The sequence below is a fragment of the Lynx canadensis genome, chromosome D4 (genome assembly GCF_007474595.2).
Source record: "Lynx canadensis isolate LIC74 chromosome D4, mLynCan4.pri.v2, whole genome shotgun sequence".
Classification (NCBI taxonomy): Eukaryota; Metazoa; Chordata; class Mammalia; order Carnivora; family Felidae; genus Lynx; species Lynx canadensis.
In genome coordinates, this window is record NC_044315.2 from 32313206 (window position 1) to 32328441 (window position 15236).

The 15236-nt window shown below is 38.6% G+C and overlaps 1 protein-coding gene and 1 pseudogene across 12 annotated transcripts in view; one reads left to right on the plus strand and one right to left on the minus strand.

Moving 5' to 3' along the window:
• Positions 1 to 15236, plus strand: part of KDM4C (lysine demethylase 4C) — a 437278-nt gene that overhangs the window by 42977 nt on the left and 379065 nt on the right. For 11 of the 12 annotated variants that reach the window (XM_030294155.1, XM_030294156.1, XM_030294149.1 and 8 more), the window contains 2 exons: positions 3528 to 3703; positions 11646 to 11760. In XM_030294155.1, coding sequence (XP_030150015.1) covers positions 3528 to 3703; positions 11646 to 11760 — 291 coding nt within the window. Of the gene's footprint in view, positions 1 to 3527; positions 3704 to 11645; positions 11761 to 15236 lie in introns of those variants that run through there. The other variant, XM_030294150.1, reaches the window with a different exon arrangement.
• Positions 4415 to 6053, minus strand: LOC115499898 (annotated as a pseudogene).

A 15236-nucleotide genomic window follows, 5' to 3' on the forward strand; every position in this document is an offset into this window, starting at 1 on the left:
CTGCACTGACAGTGTAGCTCCTGCTTGGGATTCTCTCTCTCTCTCCTTCTCTCTCTACCCCTCCCCTGCTGTCTCTCTCTCTCTCAAAAAGAAATAAACTTAAAAAAAAAAGTGAGAATAGAGACAATCATATTATATGCTATTGAAAACATATACTCAAGGGGCGCCTGGGTGGCTCAGTTGGTTAAGCGTCTAACTTGTGTAAACAATTCAGAGCCTGGAGCCTCCTTCAGATTCTGTGTCTCTCTCTTTCTCTGCCTCTCCCCTGCTCCACTCTGTCTCTATCTCTCAAAAAGAAATAAACATTAAAAAAAACAACAACACATACCCAATACTTTATTTTTCAATGTTTATTTATTTTTGAGAGAGAAAGTGCATGTACATGCATGTGTGCAAGGAAGGGACACAGAGAGAGGGAGACAGAGAATCCCAAGCAGGCTCTGCACGGTCAGTGCTGAGCCTGACATGGGACTTGAACTCATGAACTGTAAGATTGTGACCTGAGCTGAAACCAAGAGTCAAATGGTTAACCCACTGAGCCACCTGGGCATCCCTCTATTCTCACTTTAAACTAACATACCTTGGATGCAATAAAATGTGAAATATCTCTGTATTGCTGATGTAATTAAATTAACTTTAGATTCGACAGTGCCCTGTTGATTTTTTTTTTTTGGGTAGTAAATACTGTCTTTTATCAGCTGTGTAACATTGGACAAATCACTCATTCTTCTGTCCCCATTTTCTCATTTCATGAAGCTTGACCTAGAGTTTTCACAAAAGCTACTTGCAGGAACACGGTAGATCTGAATATGAAAGACAAAACCTTAAAACACTTATAGTGTAACATAGAATGCCTTCATGCTCCAGAGTAGGAAATTTTTTTTTTAAACCAAAGGTCAAAGCAGCAAAGTGAACAAATTGGATTTTGTTAAGATTAAGAACTTAATGTTTATCAAAATATACTCTTAAGGTTGGAGGGCAAGTTATAGAGTAAGAGAAGATATTTGATATATACACACATATACATATAGATATTTACAAATGTATATATACATGATCCAAGAATAACCAGACTATATAAAGAATTCCTATACATTAAGAAGAAAAAGACCAACAGTGCAGTAGTAAGATGGTTAAGAGTTGAGTAAGCACTTTATAAAAGGGGATATTCATAGGGAATATATAAAGAGATTTCTTTAATAATTAAGAAAATGCAAATAAGTTCCACAATTGACTACCATTACAGAACTTATGAGAAAGACTAAAATTTAAATGATCGGCAATATAAAGTGATGATGAAGATGTGAAGCAACAGGAATGCTCCATACACTGCTGGTGGGAGTTATTGGTAATAACTGTTAAATTTGATCTATACATATCCTATGTCCCAATAATTTCACTGTTAGGAGTGTCTGTGTATACGAGTTTATTTTAGAGAACTGTGTGCTCATATGCAGCAGAAGATGCATGCAATATTATTAATAGCTGTGTCCTTTGCAAAAGTCAATAAACAGAAAAAAACAAGTGACCACTAAATGGTCATCCATTTATGGATAAATATTTGTATGAAGGAATATTGAGTAGGAATGAAAATCAATGAACTTCAGCTATGTAGGTCATAATATGTGTTTTTTTTTTTAATAAAGTTAATTTATTTATTTTTAGAGACAGTGAGTGAGCTTGCACAAGAGCAGGGGAGGGGCAGATAGACAGGATAGAGAGGGAGAGAGAGAATCCCAAGCAGTCTCCATGCTGACAGTGTAGAAGCAGATGTGGGGTTAAACTCATGAACCATAATCATAGGCCATCATATTTGACCCCTAACAAAAATATTGAGTGAAATAGAAAAGATAAACCTCAAAGAAGATATGTATATATGGATGATTATATTTCTGTACATTTCAAAAAAAAAAAAAAACGGTGCTGGGATGCATACCCAGGCATAAAACTATAAACTCCAGCAAGGAAATGAATATCATAAATGCTATGTGAGTGGTTACCTTTTGGGCAAGAAAGGGATGTGTTTGATGGGCAGTTGGAGGTACTCTGGTGTTTGCTTTATAATAATTCACAGTTACATCTTTGTGATTGTGCATTTTATTAATGTGTGCTATGTTTTGTGATTAATTTTTTAAAGTTTATCTTAAAAATTAAAACAATTTCTAATAAAAGACAGTATTTACTACCCCCAAAAAAAAATCAACAGGGCACTGTCGAATCTAAAGTTAATTTAATTACATCAGCAATACAGAGATATTTCACATTTTATTGCATCCAAGGTATGTTAGTTTAAAGTGAGAATAGAGGGATGCCCTTCTAATTTTAATCACATGAACATATGTTTTTGGTCTTATTGTTAATGATTTTTTCATTGTTTTTTTTTAAATTTTTTTAAAAGACAATCTTTTTAAAAAATTATTTATTTATTTTAGAGAGAGAGCAAGCGAGAGTGTGAGTGAGGCAGAGGGGGAGAGGGAGAGAGAGGGAGAATCTTAAGCAGGTTCCATGCTCAGCGTGGAGCCTGACGCAGGGCTCAATCCCATAACCCTGAAATCATGACCTGAGCTGAAATTGAGAGATGGACACTCAACCAACTGAGCCACCCAGGTGCCCCTAATCTTTTCATTGTTAATAACCAAGTGTTTAAATAGTGTTGGAAAAGAGTGGTGTGCTGAACAACCTCATTCAGGAACATAAAAGTTGATAATGCACGTCTCTTTCTAACTTTGTGTTCAGTTATGTCATGTAGGTAAGCTCAAATTAGCCATGGTGGGAGTAATTACATCATGGAAATAAGCAAGAGCTACAAACCAGGGTTTTCTCTACCTTCCTGGAAACTGATTGTTAAACATTTACTAACACACCAACCACTATGCTGTTTGCTGTATCGTGTGAGAGGTATTTAAAGAGAATAATACTGACTAAACAAATGTTTACTTATTTTTTATCATATTAATATAGGCATTATTTGAACTTCAAGTTATTTTGCTTCTATGTATCTCTTCATTTTACCTTTAAAATTGAGAGGTTAGGGGCGCCTGGGTGGCGCAGTCGGTTAAGCGTCCGACTTCAGCCAGGTCACGATCTCGCGGTCCGTGAGTTCGAGCCCCGCGTCGGGCTCTGGGCTGATGGCTCAGAGCCTGGAGCCTGTTTCCGATTCTGTGTCTCCCTCTCTCTGCCCCTCGCCCGTTCATGCTCTGTCTCTCTCTGTCCCAAAAATAAAATAAAAAAACGTTGAAAAAAAAAATTAAAAAAAAAAATTGAGAGGTTAATAGTATCAACTAAAAAATAAGTTGATAAAAGTATAGTTGATATAAGAGTACTATTTGGTATAGTGCACAATAAAATTTGCTATTTCTAAAAAATCATATCAGTAAGGTGAATATTTAAGAGAATGCAAGTATTTCCCTTCATCTGAATCCTCATTGTTCTTTTACGCATTTGTTATAGAAATGCTGAGAAATTCTTTGTTTGTATTCCGTTGGAATATTTTCCAGATAATATTTTATTTATTATTTTATTTTTAGGTGATTCCTCCTCGGGAATGGAAGCCAAGGCAGTGCTATGATGACATTGATAATTTGCTTATTCCAGCACCGATTCAGCAGATGGTCACAGGGCAGTCGGGACTGTTCACTCAATACAACATCCAGAAAAAAGCCATGACAGTGAAAGAGTTCAGGCAGCTGGCTAACAGTGGCAAGTGAGTGCATGCAGTTTGCTATTTTTATTTTTTTCAAAGATATACATGAACATGGGAGGAAACCAAATAGAGGAGCTTGTGATGAAAAGCAGTGGTTTTCTGCATATCTTCTTTCAGTTTTCATTTAACTGTTCCTGTTTTCTCTTCTTCAGGTGGTTGCCTGATTACATTTAGTTTACTCCTGAGGAAGTTGTTTCTCGTTTTATCATCTTATTCATAATATCTATAAATGGTTTTTTCTATATTTTAGTTGCCCTGAAATTTTGATTCTACACATTGTTCATATTTGTTAGGCAAATTTTCTTCTTTGTGTCAGAGTGCTTAAATCTTTTTTTTTTTTCCTTTTTTTTTGGCAACTCTGAGGTAAACTTTTCTTTCTTTCTTGGCTGACAGGACTTTTCACACCCATGCTCCTCCCAGCACCTTTTTCCTGTCCACACAGTGGCAGCGTATTCCAAAAGGTACCATAGCCATGTGGTTGGGGAGTCACTTCACATTCCAGGCTTTTGGAGTTGGGGGCTTGGGAATACTGTCCACCCACAACAAATTTTTACCAGCAAGAGGCCATGATATCCCCAGCCCCCAAACCTGTATCCTGGTGGGAGGTGGCAATGCCTCCTTAGCTCTTCACACCTTAGAGAAGCAGGACCACAGAGGGTAAGCCACAGGCCCCCCAGCTCCAGTAGCTCCCAACACTGGCCCCTGCCCAGGTCACAATCCCAGCCCCATTACCAGGCAGAAGTCTTCTCCTTTGGCTTCAGTGTCAGATGAGCCCTCCACACTAGGCAAGACAGAGGCAAAGCTGGAAGTAGCAGCAGTGGCAGAAAAGGAGCAGGCACTGAGATTGGTGGGTTTCTGGGCCAACAGCATGGGGCCAAAGGCTTTCCCAAAGTCAGGGCAAGCTGTCTGTTCATGCAGCTCTGAGGATGGCCAGTATGTGGGTGTAGTTGGCTATGACACAGGTGCTTGGACACTATTCTGCCCAGATTCTAGCCGATGGCATACCAGTGATGGCATACCTGGTATCAGGCTGGTTTCACCTCATGGGGGTTCCGCTGATCAGACCTTCTGATATTGGTTACCACAGTCCAGCTCTCAGGGAAGAATTGCAGTAGCCTGCCATGCACCTTTATGTCCCAGTTCTGATTCAGGTAATAGATAACAGGTGATGCAGTGCCCACTGCCATGTGGATTGTCAGCATGCTTCATGTTCCCCAGCCTATTGACTGAATAACATACCACCATGGCCTTGATTGTGCCTGTGGATGACATAGCCACCTAGCACCCAACATAGGGACAGATTATAGCATCCATGTGGGCCATGAGGACCCCAGTGCTTTGACAGCTAGGCTCATGGCCTTCTATCCAGGCAGTCTGGTCCCTACAGAAGCTGCATGGTGAAATAGCCCATTGGCTCACTAGCTGCCCATCATGCTGGTGCCCACTCTACTTTAGGGCCTCTGCCTCAGCCACCACATGGCCATCCAGTGCTGCCCCCAGGAAGTTCTCCTTGATACAGATGCTGCAGGATACAGTATAGTCCGGGACCAGGTGCTTGGGCATAATGGGTAGTCCCTCCTCCCACACTGTGAGCCCCACACTATTCTCCCCATTGCCACTGCTGCAGCCCATGCTGCCCTTCCCTTTGGCCTCTGCTTCCTGGTTCTCCTGTCTACCCCAAGGGCTACTTGCTGCTGCCCATTTCCCTTTGGGGACCTCAAGCAGGGCCCCCTGAGCCACCAGTTGCTAGTACTCCTTGGTGACCTGTGCTGCAGTGCCCTTACTCTACAGAGGCTGCAGCTCACCACCATCCTGCCTGCTGAAGCTCTCCCTCAGGGGGCTGACTGGTGGAAGTGGCTGTGGCCCTGGGAGTCCCACTCCCCACCAAGGCCTGATCAGATGCTCCTGATTGGTGGTGGGAGGGTAGCGGGGGACAGGGCAGGTAACTCTTCACACCAATCTTGGCCCAGCCAGGATCCAAGGGCTGAGACACAGAACCTGGGAGAGCCTCACTTAGGGACTGTGGCTGGCATGGGTTGGGTTGTCCATGGCAGCAGTGTCTTCATCCCCCCGATATGAAGGACACGGCCCAGGCTCATGGTGCCACCCTCCTCTAACTCGGCCTCCTCCACTTGATGCAGCTGGGGACAGGGTGGCTGACCCTGGTGTGAGGCAGGGTGAGGCAGGACAGGCAGCAGAGACTCTTCTTGTGCCTTGTGGTTGCTTGTAGGTCACCAAGTCCTCTGCTGCCCTTAGGGCTTGGGAAAGGACCCATCAGGGTGGTGAGCATTTTTCTCTGCTCTCCGCACTGTTGGTTGTACCTGCTATCCAGTGTCATACACCACGCCATACCCCTGACAGTGTTTAAGTCTCAGATGATAAATTATATATTTAGAAGATGAGTAATTTAAAAAGAAAACCCTTGAATGACTTAGAGGGCCACCATTATTGTATTAGCATTATTGTAATTATACCTATTGCTGTGTAGCAAATTACCCCAAATCTTATAGCTTAAATCAATAAACATTTATTTAATATTTTAGTTTCTGAAGGTTAGGAATCTGGGAGTGGCGTGGCTAGGTGACTGTGGCTCAGGGCCTCTCGTGAGGTTACAGTCAAGATGTTAGGAGGGTGGGGCTGTTATCATCTGAAAGATTGACTGTGACTGAAAGATCCTATTTTAAGATTGCTCCACTTACATGGCTATTGGCTAGAGTCCTGAGTTCTTTGCCACATGGACTGCTCTTCATGTTGTGGTAGCTGGCTTCTTCCAGAGCCGGTGATCCAAGAGAGTAACCAAGATGGAAGCCACAGTATCTTTTCATGATCTGTTTCTTGACTATCCCTTCTGTGTTATTTTGTTTCTTACAAGCCAGTTGCAAAGTGAATCCAATAGTTAAGGGGAGGAGAATTAAGCTCCACTTCTTGAAAGGAGGAGTATCAAAGAATTTGAACATATTTAGAAACCATTACAGTTATTAAGTTACCTTTTTAAAATTTTTAAAAAATGTTTATTTATTTTTGAGAGACAGAGAGAGAGAGCGTGAGTGGGGTGGGGCAGAGAGAGAGAGGGAGACACAGAATCCGAAGCAGGCTCCAGGCTCCAAGCTGTCAGCACAGAGCGTGACGCAAGGCTTGAACCCACGAACTGTGAGATCATGACCTTGCAGAAGTTGGATGCTCAGCTGACTGAGCCACCCAGGTGCCCCTAAATTACCTTTTTTAAAAAAGTTTCTGATATGGTAGTTAAGACCCTAGATCAAAACATTAATTTGAAAAAAAGAATTAGAACCCCAAACCAACCAACTAATCAGCCAGTCAAAAAACATTGTCTAAATTCTCTGGATAGGTGTGTGTGAAATTATGCTCTTTGGATGAATTTAGTTTATATCTTTTTAAAAGAAATTTATATTTGACATAGTAAGCACTTTATGGTACTTGAAGAATCTTAATTCTATGTATAATTTTTTTTTTAATGTTTATTTGTGAGAGAGATACAGACAGAGTGTGAGTGGGGGAGCGGCAGAGAGAGCGGGAGACACAAAATCTGAAGCAGGCTCCAGGCTCTGAGCTGTCAGCACAGAGCCCAATGTGGGACTCGAACTCATGAACCTTGAGATCATGACCTGAGCCGAAGTCAGACGCTTAACCGACTGAGCCACCCAGGCGCCCTTTAATTGTGTGTATAAAGTTTCTATGGAGCATTGTAGTTATTTCAAAGGAATTGAAATTTTTATATTTAATGTGAGTCCCTTCTTTTAAATTAAAAAAAAAAATTAACGTCTATTTATTATCGAGAGACAGAGAGACAGAGCATGAGCAGGGGAGGGGCAGAGAGAGGAGGAGACACAGAATCCGAAGCAGGCTCCAAGCTCCAAGCTGTCAGCACAGAGCCCGACACAGGGCTCAAACTGAAAAACTATGAGATCATGACCCGAGCCGAAGTCAGACGCTCAACCGACTGAACCACCCAGGTGCCCTGCTTCTTTTAAATTTTTGATAAGCATTAGTAAAGCCTCATTGTTTCAGATCTCATTAATTGAGAATGTGAAACTTTTATCACTAACTGGACTAGTTTGTATTCAAACTCTTTTAACAACTTACTAGTGCAATGCTATTGAAACAAGATTGTGGAAGAAAATTTACCCAAGTTTTTATAAGTATGAATGGTTTACTGTGTTCTGTTATTTATCTTCTAGCACCCATTTCCAGAGTCATTTTTTTTTTAATTTTTTTTTCAACGTTTTTATTTATTTTTGGGACAGAGAGAGACAGAGCATGAACGGGGGAGGGGCAGAGAGAGAGGGAGACACAGAATCGGAAACAGGCTCCAGGCTCTGAGCCATCAGCCCAGAGCCTGACGCGGGGCTCGAACTCACGGACCGCGAGATCATGACCTGGCTGAAGTTGGACGCTTAACCGACTGCGCCACCCAGGCGCCCCCAGAGTCATTTTTAAAGTGTTAATAAAATAGGTTCATTTAGTGGAACATTTGCTTGGCTACTTTGATATTTTAGGAGACAATTTTTTTTTTTTTTTACATATATTTATTTTTGAGAAACAGAGTGAGACAAAGCATGAGCAGGGAGGAGCAGAGGGAGAAGGAAACACAGAATCTGAAGCAGGCTCCAGGCTCTGAGCAAGTGGTCAGCACAGAACCTGATGCGGGGCTCGAACCCACGAACTGTGAGATCGTGATCTGAGCCAAAGTCGGTCGCTCAGCCGACTGAGCCACCCAGGCACCCCAGGAGACAATTTGTACTTGAAAGTAATCAGACTATACTTACTAGGAAATGTTTGTTAATACCTTTAGTAATCATTTATAATCACCACACGAAAAGCTCAAAGTGCCATGGAGTTTCAAAGGAAAATAAGACTTCTGTGGTTGTTAATCAGGATAGGAATGATTTCATTTTGTAGTGCTGTTGAGATGGATTTTGAAGATGGTCAGAAATGTTTTCATCAGTTACAAAAGTAACACATTCTTATTTGAAAATTCGAACATTTTAGAAACACAGAATTTTAACACCCAGAGACAATAATTGTTAATAATACATGGTAATTCAAAATATTGATGAGAACAGAGACTGGAAGACCTTTTTTTCTTGTCATAGAGAAACTTTGATCATCATCTGTAGCCCATGTGATTACCTGAGCATGGTATTAGTTTTCTATTTAGAGGGAATTTAATTTACTGGGCACTTACTTTGTTTATATATCTGTTCAATTTTTGCACAGATGGCTTGTTTGTAGATTGTTCCTGAAGATAGCCATTCAGGTGACGTTGTTTGTTTTGTGTACCACTTTATATACTCAATACCTGGTACAGTATCTGGGATATAGTAGGTACTATTTCAGTATATGTTGATTGAATGATTAGTGCCATGAAAGCCAAAATATACTTGAGGTGGTGTCAATTACTGGACAGATTGTTGTGATTTTCTTAATGACAGAATGTACATTTCTTGACTTTCTGAAGTTTAAAAATGATTTTTAAAAATAATTGGCTCTTTTTTTAGTTGTGAAATATAAGTTGCATGAAAGGTTATTCCACGTTAAAGTTTATTTTTTAATTGGATTAATTTTGTTATAATTGCTACAATGTTAAAATACTTTTGAGAATTCTCTTTTTATATTTCATCTGCCAATTCCATGTGGAAATTTATTTCAAATGGCAATGAAATGGGTTTCTAAGCCTCAATCCAAGGCTCTTGCTTGTTCACTTACAGCTGTACTAGTGTCAAATGGTGTTCATTGTGGTTGTAGGATGGTCCTCGGGTGGGGTTAATTTTCATGGGAGGCAGGAGGCATCCTCCTGGTTTTTCTGTTCATCTGGTTTCCTTCATTCAGTACATGTCCTTGTATAATGTGCTTGGTTTAAACAGTAGACAGGATAACATGCTCATTTGGTTGACATCACAACTTAATCCAACGAAAATCTAGAAACCTCCAACATAGCACTACTATAATAAAACTTTATGGAGGTAAGTAATATGCTCTCTTGTATCACTTACATTACTGATCTATACTTTCTTCTAGGAGTGGAGCTATGTGCTTTACATAATTATGTGATAGCATGCTCAAGTAATTCAATTGATATTATCCTGTTTTATAGAGGAATAACTGAGGTCTGGAGAAATTCAGTCCTCTGCCCAGGGTTACATGGCTTATATATGGCAAAGCCTGGATTCAAAGCTCTAGGCAGGCTTGTTCTGGACACCCATCTCTTAACAATTGTAATATAGTGAATAAAAGGTTCTAGAGAAAAGGAATGGTTGGATTACTTTTGAGCAAATTGACACTGGATTTGTGGGACAGCTGTGATTGTTTGACAGTCCATTAGGGATGAAATCTGTAGCCAACTGAGTGAATTGGTCACTTTTTTTCAAGTTTAGAATGATTGTTTGTTTCAGATATTCATAGATCTTAGAATTCATCCTCAGTAGCCAATACTGAACCATATGTTTCCTTTTTAAAGTTATAGGTTGTTAAAAATTGATCATGATTGAGTAGTAAATAGTGTGATAGATTCTTTAGGTCATCTTATAGTGAAAGGTAATTTAGGACTTCTGTATCCAAAGTCCAACAAATTTCTCTGTAAATCGAAATAAACAGTATCTCTGTTACCTTTTTTATTGCTTGAGTCTGAACTCTGGTTAGCTTGCTTAGCTTGTGCCTAGAATTCATGTTACTACTGGAACCTACTAACTGAAGTGGTGAAATACAGTGGAGTTAATGATGCTTTCATGCCCATCCCTTTTATTTTTGGCTGTCCTGTTGAAATTCTAATGATTTGAGTAAATCAGAAAATTATTCTGTATTTCAAATACAGTTGTTAAATTGTTTGGTATTCTTGCTTATTGCTTAGATAACCAGTTTGGGGTCCCAGTATAGTGTATATTGATTTTGCTTGTTCTACAGTTATTCATTCTAAAATGTTCAGTAGGCTTTATTGGGATTGCTCCTGCTGCTAAACACTCTTTTTACTGTTAAACAAACTGTTTCATTACCTTCTTCATTCGATTTCTTTTTTTAAATGTAGAAATAATGGTATTTTGTGTGTGTGTGTGTGTGTTTGTGTGTGTGTATATTAATATAAGATTATTTGTTCACAATCCAAATAGGACAGAGAAGCAAGTGCCTTTCTGTAATTCCAGTGTGAAAGATAAACATTAATATTAATAATATGGTATATATTTTCTTTTTGACCATTTGAGTACAGTTATACATATTTTTTACATAAATATTATCATAGTATTCTGTAACCTGCTTATTAATTAATTCACTGTGGAGAAATATTAATGTCAATGCATAGGAAGATCTACCTTATTTTGTATTCTGTATTTTATTTAAGCCCTTTTATTTAACTAATCCTGTAAAATTTAGTATAGTATAATTGGTTAAATATTTTAGAAAATATTTTGAAAGATAAATTAATGAGTTTTTAACTGTTCTCCTTATATATTTGGTACTTTCATGAGAATATTTTCCTTACTAGTCAAAAATATAAAGATATTATAAAGAGTTATTTAGGAATCTTAAGAGTATTCAGAGATCTATGATAAATACATTGGTATATTTACTCACTAGATTTGACAACATGAGTTGTTGCAGTGTTTTCATTTTGATAAGATTTTGTTTAGAAAGTGATTTAAGAAGGGGTGCCTGGGTGGCTTAGTCTGTTGAGTGTCCGACTTCGGCTCAGGTCATGATCTCGCGGTTCACGAGTTTGAGCCCTGCATCGGGCTTTGTGCTGACAGCTCAGATCCTGGAGCCTGCTTCAGATTCTGTGTTTCCCTGTCTCTCTTCCCCTCCACTGCTCGTGTTCTCTTTTTAAATAAAACATTAAAAAAATTAAAAAATAAAATGATTTGAGACATATGGGTGGAGAAAATCTTATAATTGTCATATGGTTTGTGCTCTTTTAATTTACCTTTTGCAGATACTGTACTCCAAGATACTTGGATTATGAAGATTTGGAGCGCAAGTATTGGAAGAACTTAACTTTCGTAGCACCCATCTATGGCGCCGACATTAATGGAAGCATATATGATGAGGTATATTTATAGTGTAATGGATTTTGTAAAGGACACATTTCCTATTTTTGTTACCATTTTAGATACATGAGAAGTAGTCATTTGTTATGCTTTGTGTGATCCATAATTCCTCATAGGACAAGAAGAAATAAAGACACATCAGGATTTCTGCTGCTGGTATTTGTCAGATTGAAACCATCTACTGGTACAAATATCTGAAATTGTTCAACAGTAATATATTATGTGGTTATCTGGCTGATCTTTAAATTACACTAAAATTTTTTTAAGCAAAACACCTTTTAAAAATATTTGGAAAACAGGAAATATAATCCATTTATAATACCACCTTAAGGCTAAAACAGTATTTTAATATGTATTCTTCTAGTAGTTTTCCCCTCGTCATTTAAAAAAGTTATATTTGAATAGGTTTATTCTCCTTTTTTTCCCACAAATTGTGAGAATTTTTCTCTTTTTTAAAAAGTACATATTATTATAGTCTTTCCAGTATTATTTATGTGGCCATAACATGCTTGAAATAAACCAGTCCTTTTTGCCTCCTGGTAATACATGTAAATGCTGTTTTTTTGTTTTGTTTTGTTTTTTGTTTTCTTTTTATTTTGAGAAATGTCTTAACTACTGAAAGGTTGGAGTAGTGCGATGAACACTTGGATACTCTTCATTTAGATTCACCAGTTGTTAATATTTGCCTCATTTCCTTTGTTTCTCTGTTGCTCTGCCATTGTCTCCCTTTGTCTCTTTCTTTGTCTCTCTGCTATAACATTTGAAAGTAAGTTGCAGACATTTTGATAGTTCAACTTTAATTATTTCAGCATGTGTTTTAATATCATCTAATATACAGATCACATTCATGAGATCCTAATTTTGCCAATAATATTTGTAAACTGGGTTTCCTCCAATCTAAATGATCCAGTCAAGAATTTCTCTTTATAATTAATCAGTGATTTATAGAGTGATACTTAGAGGCTAGATAACTGTCCTGTATCCCAGCAGCCTTTCACCCAGTGAATTTACATGCATTGATAATCTTTGCCCGAATCAGTTACTATAATATTTTTAAACTTTTTGTATTTTGAAACATAAAATAAGGTAGAAAGTGCACAAAACAGAAACTTAAAGCTTCATAAATTATTGCAAGGTGAACATCTGTGTATCATCACTGACATCAAGGAATATATTTACTAGCATACTAGAGTTCCCCTACACATCCCCTTCACTCATCGTATGTTTTATCCAAAGATGATCACTATTCTGACTTTATGGCAGTCACTTCTTTCTTTTCTTTAAGAATATAGTTCATTATATTGTTTCTGAATTTTATATAACCAGAATCATTCAGTGTATATTCTTTTTGTCTGGCTTCTTTCATACCTTATAAACATTTCTAAATTTTTTCTACATTCATTTTCTTTGCTCTATAATATTCTATTGTATGAATATGCCTCAGTGTATTTATTGTTGTGCCACCAAGGGTCATGTTGGTTGTTTTAGTTTTTGCTTTTATGAACAAAACTTTCATGGATGTTCTGCACATGTTTCCCTGAGCATGGAATGGTGTGTTTATATTGGGTGTATGCCTAGTAGTGGTTATAGTGTATGTACATAGTTAGCTTCAGAAGAAAACTCTTTTCCAGTTTGCACCTTCTTATAGCAGTGTTTTCAGATTCCCCATTGTTCACATCCTATCTAATATTAGGTATTGTTGGTCTTTTAAATTTAGCCATTCTGTTGGGTGTGTGTTGTAGTTGTGGTTTTAAGTTGCATTGTGATTTTTTCCCCTTATGTTCATTGACTGTTTGGATTTTCCCTTTTATTGAGGTACCTTTTTAAGACTCTTGAATATTTTTTTTTTTATATATATGAAATTTATTGACAAATTGGTTTCCATACAACACCCAGTGCTCATCCCAAAAGGTGCCCTCCTCAATACCCATCACCCACCCTACCCTCCCTCCCACCCCCCATAAACCCTCAGTTTGTTCTCAGTTTTTAACAGTCTCTTATGCTTTGGCTCTCTCCCACTCTAACCTCTTTTTTTTTTTTTTCCTTCCCCTCCCCCATGGGTTCCTGTTAAGTTTCTCAGAATCCACATAAGAGTGAAACCATATGGTATCTGTCTTTCTCTGTATGGCTTATTTCACTTAGCATAACACTCTCCAGTTCCATCCACGTTGCTACAAAAGGCCATATTTCATTTTTTCTCATTGCCACATAGTATTCCATTGTGTATATAAACCACAATTTCTTTATCCACTCATCAGTTGATGGACATTTAGGCTCTTTCCATAATTTGGCTATTGTTGACAGTGCTGCTATGAACATTGGGGTACAAGTGCCCCTATGCATCAGTACTCCTGTATCCCTTGGATAAATTCCTAGCAGTGCTATTGCTGGGTCATAGGGTAGGTCTATTTTTAATTTTCTGAGGAACCTCCACACTGCTTTCCAGAGCGGCTGCACCAATTTGCATTCCCACCAACAGTGCAAGAGGGTTCCCGTTTCTCCACATCCTCTCCAGCATCTATAGTCTCCTGATTTGTTCATTTTGGCCATTCTGACTGGCGTGAGGTGATACCTGAGTGTGGTTTTGATTTGTATTTCCCTGATAAGGAGCGACGCTGAACATCTTTTCATGTGCCTGTTGGCCATCTGGATGTCTTCTTTAGAGAAGTGTCTATTCATGTTTTCTGCCCATTTCTTCACTGGGTTATTTGTTTTTCGGGTGTGGAGTTTGGTGAGCTCTTTATAGATTTTAGATACTAGCCCTTTGTCCGATATGTCATTTGCAAACATCTTTTCCCATTCCGTTGGTTGCCTTTTAGTTTTGTTGGTTGTTTCCTTTGCTGTGCAGAAGCTTTTTATCTTCATAAGGTCCCAGTAATTCACTTTTGCTTTTAATTCCCTTGCCTTTGGGGATGTGTCGAGTAAGAGATTGCTACGGCTGAGGTCAGAGAGGTCTTTTCCTGCTTTCTCCTCTAAGGTTTTGATGGTTTCCTGTCTCACATTTAGGTCCTTTATCCATTTTGAGTTTATTTTTGTAAATGGTGTGAGAAAGTGGTCTAGTTTCAACCTTCTGCATGTTGCTGTCCAGTTCTCCCAGCACCATTTGTTAAAGAGGCTGTCTTTTTTCCATTGGATGTTCTTTCCTGCTTTGTCAAAGATGAGTTGGCCATACGTTTGTGGGTCTAGTTCTGGGGTTTCTATTCTATTCCATTGGTCTGTGTGTCTGTTTTTGTGCCAATACCATGCTGTCTTGATGATTACAGCTTTGTAGTAGAGGCTGAAGTCTGGGATTGTGATGCCTCCTGCTTTGGTCTTCTTCTTCAAAATTCCTTTGGCTATTCGGGGCCTTTTGTGGTTCCATATGAATTTTAGGATTGCTTGTTCTAGTTTTGAGAAGAATGCTGGTGCAATTTTGATTGGGATTGCATTGAATGTGTAGATAGCTTTGGGTAGTATTGACATTTTGACAATATTTA